The 22435-nt window shown below is 42.1% G+C and overlaps 1 protein-coding gene across 3 annotated transcripts in view; it reads left to right on the forward strand.

Annotated features, from left to right (window-relative positions):
* The window catches only part of LOC143961273 (uncharacterized), an 82728-nt gene that overhangs the window by 39677 nt on the left and 20616 nt on the right, over nt 1-22435 (forward strand). For all 3 annotated transcript variants that reach the window (XM_077470522.1, XM_077470520.1, XM_077470521.1), the window contains exons 4-6: nt 408-523; nt 3828-3886; nt 6756-6907. In XM_077470522.1, the coding sequence (XP_077326648.1) occupies nt 408-523; nt 3828-3886; nt 6756-6907 (327 nt within the window). The remainder of the gene's footprint in view (nt 1-407; nt 524-3827; nt 3887-6755; nt 6908-22435) is intronic.

A 22435-nucleotide genomic window follows, 5' to 3' on the forward strand; every position in this document is an offset into this window, starting at 1 on the left:
GTACAGCTTAGAGCTTAGACAGAATGAGGAAAGATAAACTTGTTAGTGTGTTGTTTCTCCTTTCCCTGCCCAGTCACAAAAGTGAATGTAGTGAGGGGACCTGTAAGTAAAAGTGAAACTGCAGCAGAGACAGACAGGGCCGTGCGGTATGTGGCAGAGCAGTGTAAATCTCAGGACGGGGTAGACAGAAATATAAATCCTTTGGCAGGTAAAACAACTTTCATGTACAGTATGTACAGAATTTCATCCAAATAATAAGCTTTTGTCTAGAGTTCAGATTTACATTTTGCTAGTAATGAGAATTCTGCTCAATCAGCATAAACATTTCTTTGAAATAATATTTATGCTAATAACTTAAAATGTGAACAGAAAACACACTAGAGCTTGATATGTGCTTCTCTTTATAGAAAAGGTCACTGTCACAGTAACAGTCAATGTTACCATAGAAGAAGACTTTACTGACGACCTCAAGGATGAAAAATCTGACAAATACAAAAAGTATAAAGAGAATTTTCTGAGTGAGGTAATGTGTGTTGTGATTACTGTTTCATGATTAAATCGTATTTTCAGTTTTAATGACATTGAAATGTGTTTGTGTGTTTGTGTATATATATATATATATATATATATATATATATATATATATATATATATATTGTAAAGGATTAGCATCAAATGTAGAGCTTGAAGGACACCGCCACTCGCTGGTTCTTTTTTTTTAATCACTTTCAGACCGGACCATTTTGCTGGCTTAAGACCAGACCACTTTTTGCGATTCGGCGCTGCGCCGCTTCGACAATTGCACGGTCGTGCGACGTGGCTCCCAAACAAAATTGACGTCCTTTTTTCCCCACAAATAGAGCTTTCTTTTGGTGGTATTTGATCACCTCTGCGGTTTTTATTTTTTGCGCTATAAACAAAAGAAGAGGGATAAGTTTGAAAAAACACAATATTTTTTACTTTTTGCTATAATAAATATCCATTTTTTTTTAAAACAATTTTTTTCCTTAATTTAGGCCGAGACATATTCTTCTTTGGTAAAGAAAAAACGCAATAAGCGTATAATGATTGGTTTGCGCAAAAGTTATAGCGTCTACAATATAGGGAATACATTTCTATTATTAATTATTTTTTTACTAGTAATGGCGGCGATCTGCGATTTTTATCATGACTGCGATATTGAGGCGGACATATCGGACACATTTTTGGGACCATTCACATTTATACAGCAATCCGTGCTATAAAAATGCATTGACTGTGCAAATGTTTTAGACAATGATGTAACATAAGAATGTTTTCAGACATAGAAGCGTTAATGGTTTAATTTTATCAATTAACAAAATTGAACATAAATGAACTGAAGAGAAATCCAAATCAAATCAATATTTGGTGTGACCACCCTTCGTCTTGATTCTTCTAGGTACACTTGCACACAGTTTTTGAAGGTACTTGGCAGTAAGCTGTTTCAAACATCTTGGAGAACTAACCACAGATCTTCTGTGGATGTAGGCGGTCTCAAATCCTCCTGTCTCTTCATGTAATCCCAGACAGACGACATGTTGTTCAGATAAGGGCTCTGTGGGGGACAAACCATCACTCCCAGGACTCCTTTTTATAAAGATACTTTTTAATGATATTGGTTGTATGTTTGGAGTGGTTGTACTGCTGTAGAATAAATTTGAGGCCAATCACATACCTCCCAGATGTTATAGCATGCTGGATAACTCCATTTGCAGAAATGCAGCCCCAGACTTGCAAGGAACCTCTACCATGCGTTACTGTTGCCAGTGGATACTAATTATCGTACCGCTCTCCAGCCCTTCGCCAGCAAGCTGCCTCTTACTACAGCCAGATATTTCAGATTTTGACTCCAGAGCACCTGCTGACATTTTCTGCACCCAGTTCCTATATTTTCCTGCATAGTTGAAACCCTTAGCTTTCTTTCCACATTGGATGTATGGCAGTGGTGGCTGGTGCTCCATTTTTGGGGGGTGCAAACAAAGCCCCATACCCTCCCCCTCACTCCCCCGCAATAGGGCCGATAGATAGATAGATAGATAGATAGATAGATAGATAGATAGATAGATAGATAGATAGATAGATAGATAGATAGATAGATAGATAAGCAGTCCCCCATACCCCCCCCCCCCCGCCCACCTCTCCTCTCCTCTCCTGCCAGGCACATGTCTCTGTCTGATCCAGCAGATTGTGATTGAATAGCTGGGGGCAGAGGTGAAGCAGGACGTTCTCCCCCCCTCCCTCCACCTTCAGTCCGATCACAGGATACTGCTATGGACAGGGTGTCAGATCATCACATTACAGACAGATAGATAGATAGTAACTTTGGCAGTATGGCTTTTTCTTCCACGGAGCTGCGGGGTCAGGGTTAAGATTTACCACTGCAGGACAGAAGTGTTGCGCCACAGTGCTTTGCACCACAATGACTCACAAAACCCTGCAAATGAAGCGTCTTGCATGAAATCACATGATTGCATAGACATCATGCTATCCATAGTGCACTGTGTTCGGCGCCCATACACAGTGCACCTAAATAACTTTTTTTTAATGGTGACTAGCCTTGGGGGGGGGGGTGGCCCCCATGTGCCCCCTATGGAGGGGCTGTCACTGATGTATGGCTTTCTTACACGAGGACCACTTTTGGCTAAACTTCTCTGGACAGTAGATGGATGTATCTGGGTCCTACCGGTTTCTGCCAATTCTGTGCTGATGGCACTGCTGGATATCTTCCAGTGTTGAAGACATGATGTGTCTTTCATCTGCTGCATTAAGTTTCCTTGGCTGACCACTGCGTCTACGGTCCTCAACATTGGATAGCACAGTGGTTACCACATCTGCCCGGCAGCAGTAGGGACATTATTTCAAATTTCAACCATAACGCTACCTGCCTGGAGTTATCATGTTCTCCCAGTGCCTACACAGGTGTCCTCCCACACTTCAAAGGTACGGTGGTAGGTAATGGGCTCCTGTCTAAATTGGCCCTAGTATGTGTATGTATGCATGTGAGTTAGGGGTCTTGAATTGTAAGCTCTTGAAGGCAGGGACTGATGTGAAGGTACAATATATAAATAAAGCGCTGGGTAAATTGCCAGTGCTATATAAATACCTGTAAAAAAATAAATTAAAGGGAGAGTCAGCAAAACAGAGCAAAAAAAAAAAGATATAAGAGAACTTTAACATAATAATGGATCTCTGTTGGAGTCCCAGGTAGCCCTAAAACATGGGCTGCTACAGAAGTAGGAAAGTTAAGCTTAATCCAACTTTCCTCCTGCTATGCTTCATTAGTGGTCCTCACTTATGATCTACAGTATGTGCATAAAACAGCACTGGGGTTTTGGGTTTAGATCTGGAGGCATGCATGGGCTCTGATAACTGCCACCTATGCAACCCATATTTTCAGCATTTCCTTCAAAGTCAGAATCTTATTCTTCAAAGTCCATGTAACCACTTGCCAGGCTTCTCCGTACTTCTTGTAAATGTGACCAAACAACATTTACGGGTACAAGCCCTCAGCAGCTGGAGGGTGTTTTCAAACCCCCCCCCCCCCCCAAAAAAAAAGAAAAAACGTTCCTGTTGTTCCTGTTGATAGGACAGGAAATTGGGAAAATCTCTTGTAGGCAGACTGGGAGTGATGAAGAGACTTTTCTTTAGGTTAGAATTTCACTTTAAAACTGGGACCATGTTGCAAAATCAGATTGGGGATTCCTAATAGTGTGAACAAAAATCTGACTTTCCCATTTTACTTTAGATTTTTTATTTTTTTTGTAATATGGAAAAAAACAACTAAAATTTTTATTTTTGTCTTGCAGATGGAAAGGATCTACAGAGTCCTAGGTAGATTAGTAAAAATCCGGTTAATATCTTTCAGGTATGAGAATTTATGTGTGTACCAAATACTAAATAGAGGTATATTTATTTTCCTGCTCTTAAATAAACCCTTTGTCCTCATTCACATGGGGTAATTACCGTATATACTCGAGTATAGGCCGACCCTAATATAAGCCGAGGCCCCCAATTTACCCCCAAAAAACTGGAAAACGTATTGACTCGTGTATAAGCCGAGGGTGAGATATGGCTGTCCATCCCTGTGTGTCCGTCCATCCCTGTGTGTGTGTCCGTCCATCCCTGTGTGTGTGTCCGTCCATCCATCCATCCCTGTGTGTGTGTCCATCCATCCATCCATCCCTGTGTGTGTGTCCATCCATCCATCCATCCATCCATCCATCCCTGTGTGTGTGTCCATCCATCCATCCATCCCTGTGTGTGTGTCCATCCATCCATCCATCCATCCATCCCTGTGTGTGTGTCCATCCATCCATCCATCCCTGTGTGTGTGTCCATCCATCCATCCATCCCTGTGTGTGTGTCCATCCATCCATCCATCCCTGTGTGTGTGTGTCCGTGCAGCCTTGTGTGTGTGTCCAGCCTACCTGTGTCCCGAGCCTGTGTCCCGAGCCTCCGTCCCGAGCCTCCGTCCCGAGCCTCCGTCCCGAGCCTCCGTCCCGAGCCGCCGTCCCGAGCCGCCGTCCCGAGCCTCCGTCCCGAGCCGCCGTCCCGAGCCGTCGTCCCGAGCCTCCTCCGTCCTTCCAGGATCGCCGCTCTTCTCGGCGGCCATTCTAAAATTCAAAAGCCGCGCCTCCGCCTTCGCCTGTGATAGGCGGAACACTGAATTTCCCAGCAGCCTGTGTTCCGCCTATCACGGACATCGTCTCATCCTCGTCCGTAGTACGAGGATGAGACGATGTCCGTGATAGGCGGAACGCTGACTGCTGGGAAATTCAGTGTTCCGCCTATCACAGGCGAAGGCGGAGGCGGAGGCGCGGCTTTTGAATTTTAGAATGTCCGCTGTCTGTCTGCTCGATACGCTGATCGAGCAGTCAGACAGCGGTGACTCGAGTATAAGCCGAGGGGGCACTTTCAGCCTCAAAAAAGAGGCTGAAAATCTCGGCTTATACTCGAGTATATACGGTACATCTGCGCCGGGCCGTGTTTACCCACACGAGAGCGCACAGTCTCATTCATGTGTACAGCCGCTGTGTGTGTGTGTGGCTGTTGTCTCCAAACTCACCCTTGGTGCATTCGGGACCATGCACCCACACAATACATTGGGAGCAGCATCTGTATCTGTGTAGCCAATGAGTACCAACAGACAATAATAAGACTGGCGGAACAGGAATGCACACAACACCTGTACAACCCGTGCCAGTAAAACATGGTCCTGCATGGGACATGGATATAATTGCCCCATGTTAACTAGGATTTCAAGTAAAAGGTTCACCACTTGACCCCTAAGCCTTTTCTGGCATTTTTTGCTTCGATTTTTTTTTTTTTGATAGAACATTTCTTCGAACCCCCAAACATGATAGATTTTTTTGAAACAGACGCCCTAGAGAAAAACTTGGTAGGTGGTACAATTTTTTGTCACGTGGTATTTGTGCGGCAGTTTTTTAAACACAATTTTTAGGGGGAAAAAAATCCACTTTTTATGATTTTATTCGAGAAAGAACACAATACAATACAATTTTCTGTTAAAATATAAAGAGATGATGTAATGCCAAGTAAATGGATGACAAAGATGTCACACTTTAATATTGGGCAACGTCGACAAACTGTAAATTTTGCTATCCATAGGTGATGTGTTAAAGGTCTTTACAGGTTACCACTTTAGATTTACACAGGAGGTCTGGTGCTAGAATTACTGTCCATTGTCTAATGTTAATAGTGATACCTCACATGTGTGGGACAATTGGTGTTTGTGCGTGTGTGGGACCGATGGGTGTGTTAGCCTTTTTTAAATTATACATTTTGTTTCCCCAAAAATAAGACCTAGCGTGATTGTCGGTGATGGCTGCAATATAAGCCCTACCCTGTTTCCCCAAAAATAAGACCTACAAGGACTTTAACTGGGGCTTATTTTGGGGGGTAGGGTTTATATTGCAGCCATCACCGACAATCACGCTAGGTCTTATTTTTGGGGAAACAGGATATATATATATATATATATATATATATATATATATATATATATATATATATATATATTACGTGCAAATTTATCAAAATCATTAATGATTATATGAAAAGCGATCTTCATAGTGCATACTCCACCCCTGGTGACCCCCACCTTAGTGAAAATGGTAAGCCACCCACGGATCACAAATAATGGTCAATGGTGTTCAGTGCAGCTAAACTACTATCATGTGTCCAGTCAACGACTGACAAAAAAAAAAAAAGCAATGGTATCCTCTCTGGTCATCAAAGGGTTAATAGTCTCCAGCAGCCAAAGTGTTGCGCCAGCACACTCTTACTCCATTCACAGTCACATGTGAGGAATAGAGAAAGCGTCCACAATAGTGTAAATCTTCAAGTCTTTTTTGCCAAAGATATAAGAAACACACTTATATTTTCAAAGTGTCTACCTGACATGAGGGATAAAAGCGTATAAACTTTTAAAGCTCTGTTGGCTGCAGCCACAATCTCTGGCTGTGAGCGGCTCCACCCTACGTGTTTCAATGTAATGTCATCATCAGGAGCTTTAGCTGTTTATACGCAGTTATCCTTAGTGTTGGGTAAACACTTTGAAAATGTAAGGGTTTGAAAACTCTTAATATTCCCATGATCAAGCTATCAATCTATCAAATGCTTTTACAGTAACGACATGTAATGACCCAACTTTCTTAGTAGTTTCATGTATATTGCTTCTTTTAACTTTGTTTTTACTTTTGTCATTATTCTAGCTCTGGAAGTATTGTTGTGAACCATGAAGTCAGTACAGAAATCCCTTTCAATAATTATATGGAAGAGAAAGCCAAGTTTGCACAAAATGTGGAAACTGTTATACATGATTCAGAATACAACAATTGCACATACAATACATCAATGGATCATGGTAAGTGTGTCTTCCTTCTATCTATCTATCTATCTATCTATCTATCTATCTATCTATCTATCTATCTATCTATCTATCTATCTATCTATCTATCTATCTATCTATCTATCTATCTATCTATCTATCTACCTATCTATCTCACAGTGCTTTAAAGAATACATAAACAAGTTGCAGTTCTCCTTAGATCTTGTCCCTTGATACTAGAAAGTACACTATTCTATATTATCATAAGTAAAGTAGAAATCTAGAACCAACTACCTACCTAAAAATCAACAGTACCTAAATGTAAGCACACCTGAAATAAAAAAAAAGACTATGCCATCTGGGACAATTTTGATATTTCTCGCATATATGTAATAATCAGCATTTTTTGGCAAGAAAATGACTTGGAACCTCTAAACTTTACATATTTTCTGAAAGCAAAGGCCCTGAAGAATGAAATGGTGACTGTTTCAATTTTCTTGTCACACAATATTTTCACAGTGGTTTATTAAATGGAAATTTTCAGGAAAATAAAAATGCTAACCACTTCAGCTCCAGAAGATTTACCCCCCCCCTCCTGACCAGGCCATTTTATGCGATACGGCACTGCATTACTTTAACTGACAATTGCGCGATCATGCAACGTTGTACCCAAATAAAATTGATGTCCTTTTTTTCCCTACAAATAGTTTTCTTTTGGTGGTATTTGATCACCTCTGCAATTTTTATTTTTGCGCTACAAAAAAAGTACGACAATACTAAAAATACATTCTGCTATAAAACACATCCAATAAAAAAATTAAAAAAATCGAATTTCTTCTTCAGTTTAGGCTGATATGTAGTCTGCTACATATTTGTGGTAAAAAAATCCCAATAAGCATATATCGGTTTGCGCAAAAGTTGTAGTGTCTACAAACTATGGGATATATTGATGGAATTTTTCTACTAGTAGTGGTGGCGATCAGCGACTTATAGTGGGACTGCGATATTGTGGCTGACAAATTGGACACTGACACTTTTGACACTTTATTGGGGACCAGTGACATTATTACAATGATCAGTGCTAAAAATATGCCAATGTACCAATGACACTGGCTGGGAAGGGGTTAACATCAAGGGCAAGTAAAGGGTTTAACTGTGTGCTGGTGTTTCAGTGTAGTGAGGGAGGTGCTTTTACTAGTGGAAGACATGGATCAGTGTTCTTGCTGTGTAGGAACACCGATCCATGCATTCTGTACTGACAGCACAGCAATCTGCCCTGTTTACATAGACGTCCTGCCTGTGTACAGAACAATCAAAGGGTGCTGGCAGACATTGGGTCCAGGGGACCCACTGATCAGCCCCTGCTGTGTAGATTCACAGCGGGAGCGAACTGCTGGTGCCGCTCACTTGTGCCCGATACTGGAAGTGCAGGATCACATATATACGTGGCCGCTCTGTAGCAGTAAAAGTGCTATAGGACGGGCGGTGAGTGGTTAATAAATTTTAGTGCACACAAACACAATAAAATATATTTGATAAAATATAAAAGATGATATTACTAGTAAATAGATGCCTAACATATCGCATGGAATGTCGCCAAACTACAGTACATTAAATTATGCATAGAATAGGCAAAGATTTAAAATACTTTACAGGTTACCAGTAGAGATGAGCCGAACACCTCTCGGTTTGAGGCAGAACATGCAAACAGACCAAAAGTCTATGGGACTCGAACGTGAAAAATCAAAAGTGCAAATTTTTTAAGGCTAATGTTATTTTGCATGTTATTTTAATAAAAAGTGTTTGGGGACCCGGGTCCTGCCCCAGGGGACATGAATGCAAAAAAAGTATAAAAAACAGCATTTTTTTCAGGAGCAGTGATTTTAATAATGCTTAAAGTGAAACAATAAAAGTGAAATATTCCTTTAAATATCGTACCTGGGGGGTGTCTATAGTATCTATAGTTTGCCTGTAAAGTGGCGCATTTTTCCCAGGGTGTTTAGAACAGTCCCTGCACAAAATGACATTTCTAAAGGAATAAATGTAATTTAAAACTGCTTGCGGCTGCAATGTAATGTTGCCCCCCCCCCCCCCAGCTGCTCATTACCAGGCCCTTTGGGTCTAGTGTGGATATTAAGAGGAACCCTGCACCCAAATTTAAAAAAAAAAGGTGTTGGCCCCCAGGCCCTATATACTCTGAACAGAAGTAGTATAGAGGCGGCCCCCGGGTTACAAACAAGATGTGGACTGTAGGTTTGTTCTTTTATTTATCCAATAAAAAATTTTATTCAAGAAAAATAACATAAATCAGTTACAATAAGAAAGATGTCATACACTTCTCCAGTTAACATAAAATGTATATAAGGAAAGATCCAAGCTAGAACATGTTGTAGGTAATTCACATCCATTTGTCGTCAGTTAAGATACACAAAGCGAAAGAAAACATATTCTCCAAACAAAAGGTAGGAAGTGCGTTCAAGGAAGATGTGTTAGACATTTTGAATCAGCCAAATCAGGATGGACCAAAGGCAGATGCATCCCAATAGTAACGTAGCTGGGGTCAATTCGTGAAGGATGTTTCGGTGGAAGTTCCTACCTAGCCAAGCCGATGGGTATTTGTGTTCTATAATAATTCTGCGAGTACATGTAGAAGGGTCGGCTTGGATATCTCAATTTAGGTATCTAAAAAATAACCAGTGAGTTGTGGTAGATATGGAGGACAGGAGGGGGTGTAGGGGGGGAAGAGTCGGGTTAGTAAATTGGGGAGGAGGGGGGGGTCAGGGTCAAGGGAATGCAAATAAGGAGGGGGAAAGCTAAGAAAAGGGAAAGGGGGTGGATAATGTCTCTTCGGTCTCCACTCTGCACTACACGAGATCTGCCTATTATTGCTTCTGAAGGGCTAGGGTGAAAAAAAGAAGAGCTCTGTATGAAATCTAATGGTGATTCTCAGGCCCATCCCTCGAGAAGGAATGGGAGCACCCCGTCACCTGGAGAACTGGGGTAAATACCGGGTCCGTTCTCCTTACGGACATTCATACCGCATTGCATGGAATCGCACATTCGTTCGTCAAGTTTCGACACCTGTCAGTGGTAAGGAAATGTTTCCAGCAGGCCCATGTCTTGGAGAATTTGGTTGTGGAGTCTCGAGCTATGGCGATGAGCTCCTCCATTTCCGCTATTCTATTCACTTGCTTAATCCATTCTGAGATTGTTGGGGGGTGAGGTGAGGCCCAGTGCCTGGGAATGCACATTTTGGCTGCATTAAGCAGGGGCAGGATCAGGGTCCTTCGGTAGTGAAGGGTTGGCATATCAGAGAGATGAAACAGACAGTGAGCTGGGGTGAAGTTAATTGGATATGTTGATATTATTTCTGTGAGTTGTCTGACCTGTGCCCAAAATGGTTGTAAAACGGGGCAGTCCCATAGTATATGAAGTAGAGTACCTGGCGCTTCCGTACATCTCCAACATGTGATAGGGTAGGAAGGGTTATATTTGTGTAAAATCATCGGGGTTCTGTACCAGCGCGTCAGGGATTTATAATTGTTCTCTTGTATGGAGACATTCAGGGAGCCCTTATGCGCTATCGTCTAAATATGTTCCCATTGATCCGCCGTTATTTCTAGCTGCATTTCATTTTCCCATGCTTTGGGGGCCTTCCCATCTTTGGCAGATATATTTGCAAATAACATGGCATATGTGTTGGAAATCAAGTGTCGTTGGGGTGTTGACTGAGAACATAGGCTTTCAAATGGGGATAGGCCTCTGGAAACCTTGGCATTTCGGTTTAATGTTTGTAGGAAATGACGAATTTGAAAATAGGACCAATATGGGATAGGAGCTTCAGTGTGATTGGGGATTAGAGCGAGACGGTCTAGTATTAGATCATTGTGGAAAAAATGATGCGCTAGCATGTCGGGGTGTTGCCATTGCTGCGCTAGGAATTGTGTAGACATGCCGGGGGGGAAGGCAGGGTTCATTCTAATAGGAGTGAGAGGGCCTGGGATAGATGATATGTGTGCCGATTTGCAGATTTCTCTAAAAGATCGGAGGGTCGCGTCGATAAAACGGTGGTTTTTCCATAGGGGAGAAATGAAAGATGATTCTATCCATGGAGATAAATGTAGCAGGACGGGGGAGGTCGAATTTTCCAGAGCAACCCAATCTTTATATCGGCCGTGTACGGCCCAGTCTACAATTCTAGAGAGCTGGCAGGCCCAATAATATTTTCTAAGGTCTGGGAGACCAATGCCTCCTTTTGACTTTGGGCGAGTTAGGACCCCATAGGCAATTCTCTGACGTTTATGGCCCCACAGGAATTTCGTAGCCATTCTTTTATAGGATAGAAAGTAGGATGGGGGGAGTCTTATAGGGACGGTTTGTAGAACATAAAGAATGCGTGGGAGGATATTCATTTTGAGTATCGCCGCGCGGCCAAACCACGAAAATTGTGGTTTATTCCATCTATTCAAGTCATCAGAAATGTTTTTAAGAATGGGTAGGAAGTTTTTACTATAAAGGTCAGAGAGGTTCGTAGTGAGATTTATTCCCAGGTACTTGATCATGTCGCTGCGCCATTGAAATGGAAAGTTATTTTCACATTGGTTAACTACGTCTGGAGATAATGTGATATTGAGGGCTTGGGACTTGGAAAAATTTATTTTAAAATTGGACAGAAGTTGGAAGCATTCAAGGTCTTTTAAAAGGTTAGGAATCGAGATATGGGGTTCAGCAAGGAAAAGTAAAATATTGTCGGCAAATGCAGCAAGCTTATAGGTCCGGTTTGCAATGGGAATTCCTTTGATATTTGAATTAGTTCTAATACAATTAAGGAAGGGTTCTAGGGTTAAAATAAAAAGAATGGGAGATAGAGGGCATCCTTGTCTAGTTCCATTGGTCAAGGAGAAGGCGTCCGACAGATAGCCATTAACCCGAACCCTAGCAGTCGGGAAAGTATAGAGGGACATTATCAGGTTAATTAGGCGTTCTTGAATGCCTATATGTCTCAAGACTGCTGCCATGTAGTCCCAGGCCAATCTGTCGAACGCCTTCTCCGCGTCCAAGGATAGGAAAAAAACCTTTAAATTTGTTTGTGGACATCCAATGCTGAATATTGATGGCCTTAATGGTGTTATCTCTTGCCTCCCTTCCTGGGACAAAACCTACTTGGTCATTCTTTATCAGGGACGGTAGGAAGGGAAGCAAGCGATTGGCAATAATTTTGGCAAAAAGTTTTACGTCTACGTTTAGTAGGGAAATCGGCCTATAATTGGAGACTATCGCTGGATCTTTACCGTCTTTTGGTATCACGGTTACATGGGCTTCCAGAAGTCTGTGAAAGGGGCGTGTCGAAGATGAGAAGGAGTTGAAAGCTTTGAGAAAGGGGTTGGAAAGGGTATCTGTAAAGGTCTTGTAGTAAGAGGCTGTAAGCCCATCAGGGCCTGGGCTTTTCCCAGCTTTCAGTTGTTTGATTGCCAATTTGAGCTCTTCTTCAGAGATGGGATTTTCCAATTGCACAGCAGCTGCTTGGTCAATGGGCGTGGGGCAGTGTTCATTTAGAAAATTTTCCATAAGGGTGCGTCGATCGCTCTGCAGTGAGGGGTTGTCTACCTTCGTATTGAGATTATACAGATCTGAGTAATATGATTCAAACTGGTCGGCTATGTCTGGGGTTGTGACTTTGGGCCTCCCCTGGGGATCGTTAATGGTATGGATATTGGTCAGGGCTCTATTTTTCTGAATTGCCCTAGCTAAATATTTCCCACTTTTGTTGCCAAATTCATAGAACAGTTTCTGTTGGAGAATGAATTTTCGTTTCGCTTTTTGGGCGAGTTCCGTCAGGAGAAGTTCACGGTGGTGTGTCAATTCAAGGTATGTTTGTTGGGCTTGGGTCTGTTTGTGTGCTAGTTCCAAAGTTTTAATGTTTTGAATTAGTGATGCAATTTTGGCTTGACGTATTTTTTTGCGAGCCGATTTTAGAGCAATAAATTCACCCCTCAAAACGCATTTATGCGCCTCCCACTGTGTTACTGGGGAGGTCTCTCCGTTGTCATTTTCTAAGAAATAGTTGTGAATGACCTGTTTGAGGGCTAATATGTCTGCTTCTGCTGTCAGCAAAGTCGAGTCAAGGCGCCAAGTTTTAGAACAGGTGGTAAGGTCTGGGAACGTAAGTGTCATGGTAATGGGGCTGTGATCCGAAAGGAGCATAGGTTCAATGGTAGCATGGGAAAGGAGGGGGAGATCCTTCTGAGAAAGAAAGTGTTAGAAAAGTTTTAAATGTTTATTGTGTGACTATTAGAAAAACAATAATCCTGAGACTGATTTGTTAAAAAACTTACTTCTGAGCACATTATTGTATTAACTCATTGTATTGTTTTGTCCTAATTAACTCCATAGTAAGTTGTAGAATCATTAGATTTAACTAAATATGATAGCCTAAGAATGTAAAGGAAAACATGAGCTCATTGAATAAAGGTACTAGGTCGTACCATGACAACTTAAATTTATGTTTTCCTCAGCCAATAGAAGCATAGAGATGTTATTCTTATGGGTTATGTGAAGGCGGGACACAGTCTTTTGGGAGACATTTTTCTTCAGCTTTCGTCCTGTAAGCATGTCTCTCTGTTGTGGGCCACATCAGAAATAAATTGTCTGCTTCTCAAGAACACCTGATGTTTTTTTTACTGATCACAAGGGAATTTCCTAACATTTTTGGTCTTTCGAGCCGGGAGCAACACGCTGGTTTTCAGATCAGACGGCCCGACAACACTTCGGTGAGTATTGGACTTTGAAGCTCACCGAACCTTACAAGTCCCCCCAATCAATGTTATTTGGTGAAAAAGGGGCGGGGCCATAGATCTGAATTCCACTGTCTGTTTCCGAACCTTGTGTGATCCAGTCCAGGTGTTTGAGAGGTAAGATAATTTAAATTATTCTTAATTCTTTCTGAGTCTTTTCTTCTCTTTCTCTTGCTTCTGGTTTAATGTGTTGTAATTGCCGACATTGGTATTGATCGTATAATATCTAGATAATCCAGTGCTCGTAGACAGAGACACTTGGGGACGTTGTCTAAGGTAAAAAATTACGTCGCCCGCTGTCCGGACAGATAACAAAAAGATTTGAGGTATACCGAATGTCAGAGGTTTATTGCCTGACTATTTAAAGCGCTGTTTAGTTAAGTGATCTTTTAAAGATCGCAAGGCTAATTTTCTTCTGTGTGTGTTTACTTTATCTTTGTTTATGTTTAACCCTTTCTGATTCTCTCGATAGTGTGGGAATGGGTTGTTGTTTTTTTTCTCTTGTATTGACATGGTTTTTGTGCTGCATATTTCTAAGCAGATAAGAAGGCAAATTCACTGAACTCTCTCCCCCTCCCCCTCCCCTCATGGAAGAATTTCTCCTGATCCTGCAAGACCGTTGTAAAAGTTAACCCTTGATTAGCTATGATAATACAGAAGGGTTATATTGTATATATTGAAACTTAGCATAAAAGAAAAAAGGTAGATGGCATTTTGGAGTAAATAGAATGAATGTTGTAGAATTATCAGGTGGCTTGATGAATGTGAAAAGAAATGAAAAAAAAAAAAAAAAAAAAAAGGCTGAGGATTTTTTTCATTGCTATGAAGGTCAAGAAGCTGTTTCTCAGAAACAAGAAAATGCAGATTGCCTGACAGAGGTTAATTTGTGCATCTGTGAAAATATTAGGACTTTTGGTGGGAAAAAGAGTTTGAAAAATAGTCTTAAAGTAAATATTTATATTGGATTGGAGTTATTTTTAGAATTCATAGACTTTCAACTGTGAAGTGTTAATGATGCAATGCTGTTTATATTTGGGTACATTTATAAGTCAAAAGGCTAAGTTCTGAATCAGAATACTAAAAAAAATTAAAAAGAAAGTTCTATTTTGGGGTCCTGTGGATAAGCTTAAAATATCAGGACCCAAAGTTCAAAAAAAGTATAGGTTAAAAAATGGCGGAATATTGGCTTCAGCATGCTAAAATTAGGGTAGAAGGACAAAGGACAAAGGAAAAATGCCAAGCCCAATTGCCCCTAGTGGACAAAGAGGATGATCTCATCTGCTGTACCCAGAGACCACCTCCCTATGGTGGTCCTCCCCCTCAGGTGCAAGTAACTGCCCAGAGTAACACCTTCCCTGTGACATCCACCCATCAAAGGAACCGCCTCTGAACAAAACCCCAATTCCACTTCCTCAGTCTCTCCAGACAGTAGTTCAGTCTTGGAGATGAACAGATCGATCCTTGAAACATTAACTGACGCCATAACTCATGTACTAGGTGCCCCAGCAGGAGCCAAGAGACTAAGTAAACCTCCTATTAGGTATGGTGTGGAGGACGGTGAGGAATACCCCTTGATAGAGGTCCCAAACCCAAGGGGAGGACAGAATGATGCACTGGGCCAGCCATATCCCTTGACTATGACTGTTTTTCGACCATGGACTGACAGTGATATACAAAAGGCTACAGAACACATAAAACATCCAAGATTAGGTCCAGCTGAATTCATTGAAAACATAGAGGGATTACGGAACAGTTATAAATTGAATGGGGTGGAAGTAGAGAGAGCCCTGAGGAGAGTATTAGGGTCAGATTGGGCTTCGGTAAAGGGGGATTGGGACCCCTGCGCCCCAGCAAATGCACATGGATGGGGGGATCCATTGCCTCCAGAAAGCCCAGACTTAGGAAACAGGTTGACTGCCCTACTGAACAGATGCCAGCTTAGATGGGTATAACGGACTGATTGGCAAAAAAATAAATAAATATGACAGTACAAGAAGACAAAGAAAGTGTCAGTGACTACCTAAATAAATTACGAGAGATTTTTAGAGTGTTCTCCGGGCTCCCCGAAGCTGAAGATGTGAATAGTGCATATTAGCAACAGCTAAAGATTGTTTTTTTAAATGGATTGAAACAGGATCATAAGGATTACATTGTTTAAAACATGGTTACTTACTGAACTGTATCAGTTTTAGATGTTTTACAATATGCTAAGCATTCTGAGAAGTATTTGAAAGCAAAAGCAAAAAAGAATGTGAAAATAAAAGGTTCTTATGCAAGGTGATGAAAGGGAGGAGGATGCAGAAGAGTACACTGCTGAGGCAGAACTAGAGGGGTCTCATAGAGGAAGGATTACTCTACAGAAATAGACAGTGCAACGAGAGTACTTCCACCCTGTGTACAAGCACTGGTAGCATCAGCGGTGTAGTGGTTAGCACTCTCGCCTAGCAGCGAAGGGGGTCACTGGTTCGAATCCTAATCATGACGCTGCCTGCCTGGAGTTTGCATGTACTCCCTGTGCCTGTGTGGATTTCCTCCGGGTGCTCTGGTTTCCTCCCGCACTCCGGAGACATGCAGGTGGGTTGATTGGCTTCTGTCCCGGTTTGGCCCTGGTATATGAATGGGGACGTTGGATCCTTGGGGGTGGAGAACGATGTGGGTGTACAGGGGTAGGGGCTAGACGCTCGCTCAGGCTGAACCGGATGGACTGGTGTCTTTATTCAACTTTACTAACTGAAAAGGTACCACATGCAGTGTTTGTTATCCTGTTACAGCAAAAGATATCACATTTGAGCCCAGCACGACACTTTTCCTGTATGACAATACTCTTGACACAACCTCACCTAACAATACAGAGGTGTACTACATTAAACCCATCCACGCTACTACCACTTCCTACTGACGGGTATAAACATGACTGCACTGTTGCCATCGCTGAAAAGGTACTGCCACGAAGTGATCTGAAAGATGTACCATTATCTAACCCTGACATGATACTTTTTGTTGATGGTTCTAGTAAGAAAAAATCCAGATGGCACAAATGCAACAGGATATGCAGTAGTGACACAGGATGAGATTTTGGAAGCGGGGCCACTACCAAAACATTATTCAGCACAAGTTGCAGAACTTGTAGCATTGACAAGAGCATGTATACTGTCAGAAGGAAAATCTGTAACCATATACACTGACAGTCAATATGCCTTTTCAACAGTGCATGTTTTCGCACAACAATGGAAAAACAGGGGGATGGTCACCTCCAGTGGTAAACCAATTTCACATACGGACTTCATTTTAGAACTCCTAGATGCAATACAGTTACCAAAAAAGCTTGCAATCTGTAAATGTCAAGCACATACAAAATATACGGACCCCATCTCAAAGGGAAATAAAAGGGCAGATGAAGCTGCCAAACTAGCGGCACAAGAAACACATAAAATAATGACAGAACAGGAAATCATAGTGATAGATCATACAGTCCTTACTGATATGCAGCAAAATGCCCCCCCTGGGGAAAAACAATATTGGAAAACAAAGGGTTGCACAATAATTGATGACATTTACACATCACCTGAAGGGAAACTGGTATTACCAAAATCTTTATTTAGGTATGCAGCAGTATTGACACATGGAGTAACGCATGTGTCAAACAGGGGGATGACTGAGATGTTAAATAAAGTATGTACAGCCTATGGATTCACAAACTACTCAAAAACTTTTTGCTCTCAATGTCTTATATGTGCAAGACACAATGCTCAGGGAGGTATAAGACCACAGAAAGGGAAGTTCCCTACACCGCAATATCCATTCCAACACATTTGCATGGATTTTATTGAATTAGACAAATGTGAAAGGAAGAAATATTGTTTGGTACCCAGGCACCCTGACCAAATGGGTGGAGATATTCCCGACAGGAAGTGCAGATGCACAGACTGTAGCCAAAGCATTACTAAGAGATATTATTCCTAGATTTGGAATCCCTGAAAGGATTTACAGTGATAATGGACCCCATTTTGTAATTAAAAAATATACAACATTTGATAGAAGTAATGAGAATTAAAGGGAAATACCATTGTGCCTATCATCCCCAATCAGCTGGATTGGTAGAAAGACATAATGGCATTCTAAAAAGCAAACTGAGAAAAGTTATGGAAGAAATAGGTAAAAATAATTGGATGTATTGCCTACTAGTAGCTGTGACCAGTATGTATATCACACCCCAAAAGAAGATGAAAAGGTGCATGTGGGAGATTGGGGTCTCAATAAAAAGTAATAAGAAAAAAGCAGTGGTACTCCCCAAGGTGGGATGGTCCTTTCAAAGTCCTTTTAACTACCCCTACTGTGATAAGGATTGTAGAGAGGTCTACCTGGATTCACCAGTCCCATTGTAAGAAGGTTTTACAGGCAGAGTAGGGCCAGTTGGCTACAAGAGGTCCAGAAAGTCCGGCTACAAAGGGAGGTCTCACACAAGGTGGGACTTGTCTCAAACCGGTGAAGTCTCCCTCCCCTTCCAACTCCCCTATCCTATCCGCTGGAACTCTGTAGCTGGTTAGGATGAAAGGGACAGTAATTATCCTTGGGTTACTGGTGACTCTAGGAGAGGCATCCATAAGAGGGGGTAGGCGCTATGGAAGAGTAGAGGAACCTTTGGATTGGGAAAGAACAGGAAAAGCATTAAATCTAACCTTTATAGAGGGAATAACTAGCACTATACTGGTAGACTTCTGTCAGATTGCAGATTGTGGGGATACAACTGGGGCTAGAGGACTTCTATGGGCAGATAAATATATCTGCTGGCTCTGGAATAAGGCAGGATGTCAAGCATGGGAGCATGGGTGTCAGGAACTGACCCCTCAGGAACATTTTTCCTTGAGGTATTACCTCCTAATAAAATTAAACAACAGGAAAAAGTAGACTCAGAAGGGAAAGAAGAAGGCCATACTAAAATAGAAGTTCTGAGTAAAACTATAAGATTCACTAACCTAACAATAGAAGATGCCATAGCTTTGGAGACGGGCGACCAAAGAAAAAATGAGTGGTTAGAATGGTTGAGGTACACGGTTAGAACTCTGAAAAAGGAAAACTGTTTAGTTTGTGCCGGAGCCAGACCACATTTAGCAACAGTTCCTTTTCCTCTAGATCACAATACAGATCCAGAAGGTTTAAAATGTATGTTGCAATTGTATAATAAGAGCTATAAACCTGAAGCAAATTCTACTTGTCACACATTGAGTTTGTTGTTTCCCCCAGTACAGAGACCTCAGATACCTCCAGCGGTTACCGCTTATCCGGGCAACTTTACTTGTTTTGCACTCCCAGGGAACCGTAGCGCGGTGGATCTTGGGTCACTTCCCGATGACTACTGTGTGGAGAGGATTAACACGGACAACGGTGACTGGGTTGAACATGACATTCAGAGAGCTGATGTCTGGTGGATGTGTGGGGATAAGAAACTGCGAGCTAGACTACCAGCCAATGCCCAAGGGGATTGCGCTATGGTCCAGCTGGCTATGCCCCTGAGAATCCTGTCAGAATACCCGTGGACTAAGAGTCACCGACAGTATCGTAGGGACACCTCTCCCTTGGGGTCATTTGACTCTCAGATCTACATAGATAAGATTGGGGTTCCTCGCGGGGTGCCGGACGAGTTTAAAGCCAGGAATCAGGTGACAGCTGGGTTTGAGTCTCTTCTCTGGTGGGTGACTATAAATAAAAATGTTGACTGGATTAATTATATATATTATAACCAACAACGATTTGTAAACTATACTAGGGATGCTGTGAAGGGCCTAGCAGAACAGTTGGCCCCCACATCTCTAATGACCTGGCAGAACCGAATGGCTTTAGATATGGTCTTAGCTGAAAGAGGAGGGGTATGCAAAATGTTTGGTAGCATGTGTTGTACATTTATCCCCAACAATACAGCTCCTGGAGGGACCGTGACCAGAGCCTTGGAAGGACTGACTGCGCTATCGAATGAATTGGCGGAAAACTCAGGTATTAATGATCCATTCACAACTTGGCTTGAAGGATGGTTCGGTAAATGGACTGGATTTATCACATCATGTTTGATCTCAATCGCTGTGGCTTTGGCCGTTTTGGTCACTTGCGGATGCTGTTGCATTCCCTGTATTCGAGGACTTTCACAAAAACTCATTGAAACTGCAGTCTCAAGAACAATGTATCAAACCCTCTCTACCTCTGAGGATACCTATGTGGACATTGAAGCTCAACTTAATGACATACAGTCCGAAAGTGTATAACACAGGGACTTTCATCGAAATGTGTGGAGATAAAATAGTCACACAAAGAGGAGGGAATGTTAGAAAAGTTTTAAATGTTTATTGTGTGACTATTAGAAAAACAATAATCCTGAGACTGATTTGTTAAAAAACTTACTTCTGAGCACATTATTGTATTAACTCATTGTATTGTTTTGTCCTAATTAACTCCATAGTAAGTTGTAGAATCATTAGATTTAACTAAATATGATAGCCTAAGAATGTAAAGGAAAACATGAGCTCATTGAATAAAGGTACTAGGTCGTACCATGACAACTTAAATTTATGTTTTCCTCAGCCAATAGAAGCATAGAGATGTTATTCTTATGGGTTATGTGAAGGCGGGACACAGTCTTTTGGGAGACATTTTTCTTCAGCTTTCGTCCTGTAAGCATGTCTCTCTGTTGTGGGCCACATCAGAAATAAATTGTCTGCTTCTCAAGAACACCTGATGTTTTTTTTACTGATCACAAGGGAATTTCCTAACAGAAAGAAATAATCAATTCTTGAATGTTTGTTATGTGGGGCTGAGAAGAACGAATAATCTTTGTCAGTCGGATGTAGGGTACGCCAAGTGTCATGTAAGAGCAGATTTTGAAGTTGGATTTTAATGTGTCGGAGGGTTCTGTAGGGCAGTGATGTAGTACCCGACGAGGTGTCCAGCAAAGGGTAAAGAGCTACATTAAAATCTCCACCAAGAATGGTTATCCCAGTAGAGAATTCCATCAGGAGTTGGGAGACTCGTCTAAAGAAGGTCGCTTGTGCGGAGTTTGGGCTATAAATGTTAGCTAAAGTCATTGGTCGGCCATTGAGTTTCCCTTTCAGAAAAAGGTATCGTCCATCAGTATCTATAAGGGAATCCAGATGTTCCCATTGAACATTTTTAGAAAACAGAATGGAGACTCCTTTTGTTTTCGCCTGTGGATTTGTAGAGTGATAGGAGAACGGAAACCGGTGGTTCGTGATTTTGGGGATCTTATCCGAGCGAAAGTGCGATTCCTGCAAAAATACATTAGCTTTTAATTTGTGCATTTGGGCGAGAATTTGGCTACGTTTTTCCGGTATGTTAAGCCCTTTTGCGTTCAAGGATACGATCTTCAGCGTAGTGTGTTTAGTGGTACGCCCAACGTGAGCCATGCTCTGCAGGTGACAAGGTGCTCAAGGTATGGAATCAGGGAGCTCTCTGTGCAGGGGGTGGTACGAGTGGTCAAGAAGTGGTTTGGCTTTCCCACTGGTCGAAGAATGTCTCAGAAAATGGCAGTGTGGAGACCGAAGAGTAAGGGAAGATAAAAAAAAAAAAAAAAAGGGGGGGGGAGGGGAAAGTGAAGGGGAGACTAGACAGAGAAGGATAGAGGAGAGGGAGAAGACCGGGAAGGGGGGAGAGAGAAAGGAAAGGAATCGGGTTGAGGAGGGAGGTGAGGGGAATAAGTAAGCAGTCGGGGAGGGAAGGGGAGGATTGGGGGTAAACCGGGCGTAAGAAGAGGTAAATATACCTCCTCTTAGGCGCACAGAAGAAAACCGGTAGGGTTTAGCGGGAATACTCAATAATCCCGTTGTGTGGAGGCGTGGGTTAGGCCGGTAAGGTGTCAATAAGTTGTAAAGTGGGAACCACGGGATCCCAGGGGACGATGACGGTGCTATAGGGGTGTGCCTCCATAGGTAAACATTAGGAAGAGGATGCTGTGTAGGTTTGTTCTTAAGTTGAATCTGTTTGTAATTTGGAACAGGTACATTTTTTAGGTGTAGCTCAAGCCAAAAAATCTATTTTTAAGCTTTTTGGATAACATAGGGAAGGGCTATCATCACCCCTGTAACATTTGTTTTGCTGCCTGTGCCCCTGTTCAGAAGATTTCACCTCACTTTCTGTCCCAATGAGAATTGGATTTTGAATTCCCCTTTCCTAGGGGTAGATTTCTTCTCACTTCCTGTTGTCTCCCTCCATTTGTAAGTAGGAGTCGTTTGTAAGTTGGATGTTTGAAAATAGAGGACCGCTTGTTTATACTATATGGCCTGCCCTATAGACTCTGCGGAAAATTGGGCCTTAGGTGTTGGCGGTACCAGAACACTGTAAGCCCTCATGGTTACTCTTGGTGGGCATTGGAATGAGCCCTGCTGTGAAATATTAGATCAAAAATTGTAATTATGCGCCCCTGTTAAACAGGGGCAGAAAAATTGGACCTTAGACAGTGGTGGTGGTGCCACAACACTGCAGCCCCTCACAGATACTCTTGTTGAGTGCAGGAATTAACCCTGCTGTTAAATATTTTGTAAAAAATTGTAATTACGTGCCCCTGTTAAACAGGGGCATAAAAATTGGGCCTTAGGCAGTGGTAGTGGTGGTGGCAGAACACTGTAAAGCCTCACATCTACTTTTGTTGAGCGCAGGAATAGGCCCTGCTGTGAAATATTAGATCAAAAATTTTAATTACGCGCCACTGTTAAACAGGGGCAGAAAAATTGGGCCTTAGGCAGTGGTGGTGGTGCCACAACACTGC

Source organism: Lithobates pipiens, unplaced genomic scaffold, assembly GCF_037356315.1.
Source record: "Lithobates pipiens isolate NorthernLeopardFrog02 unplaced genomic scaffold, aLitPip1_a1.2 Scaffold_8, whole genome shotgun sequence".
NCBI classification, from domain to species: Eukaryota; Metazoa; Chordata; class Amphibia; order Anura; family Ranidae; genus Lithobates; species Lithobates pipiens.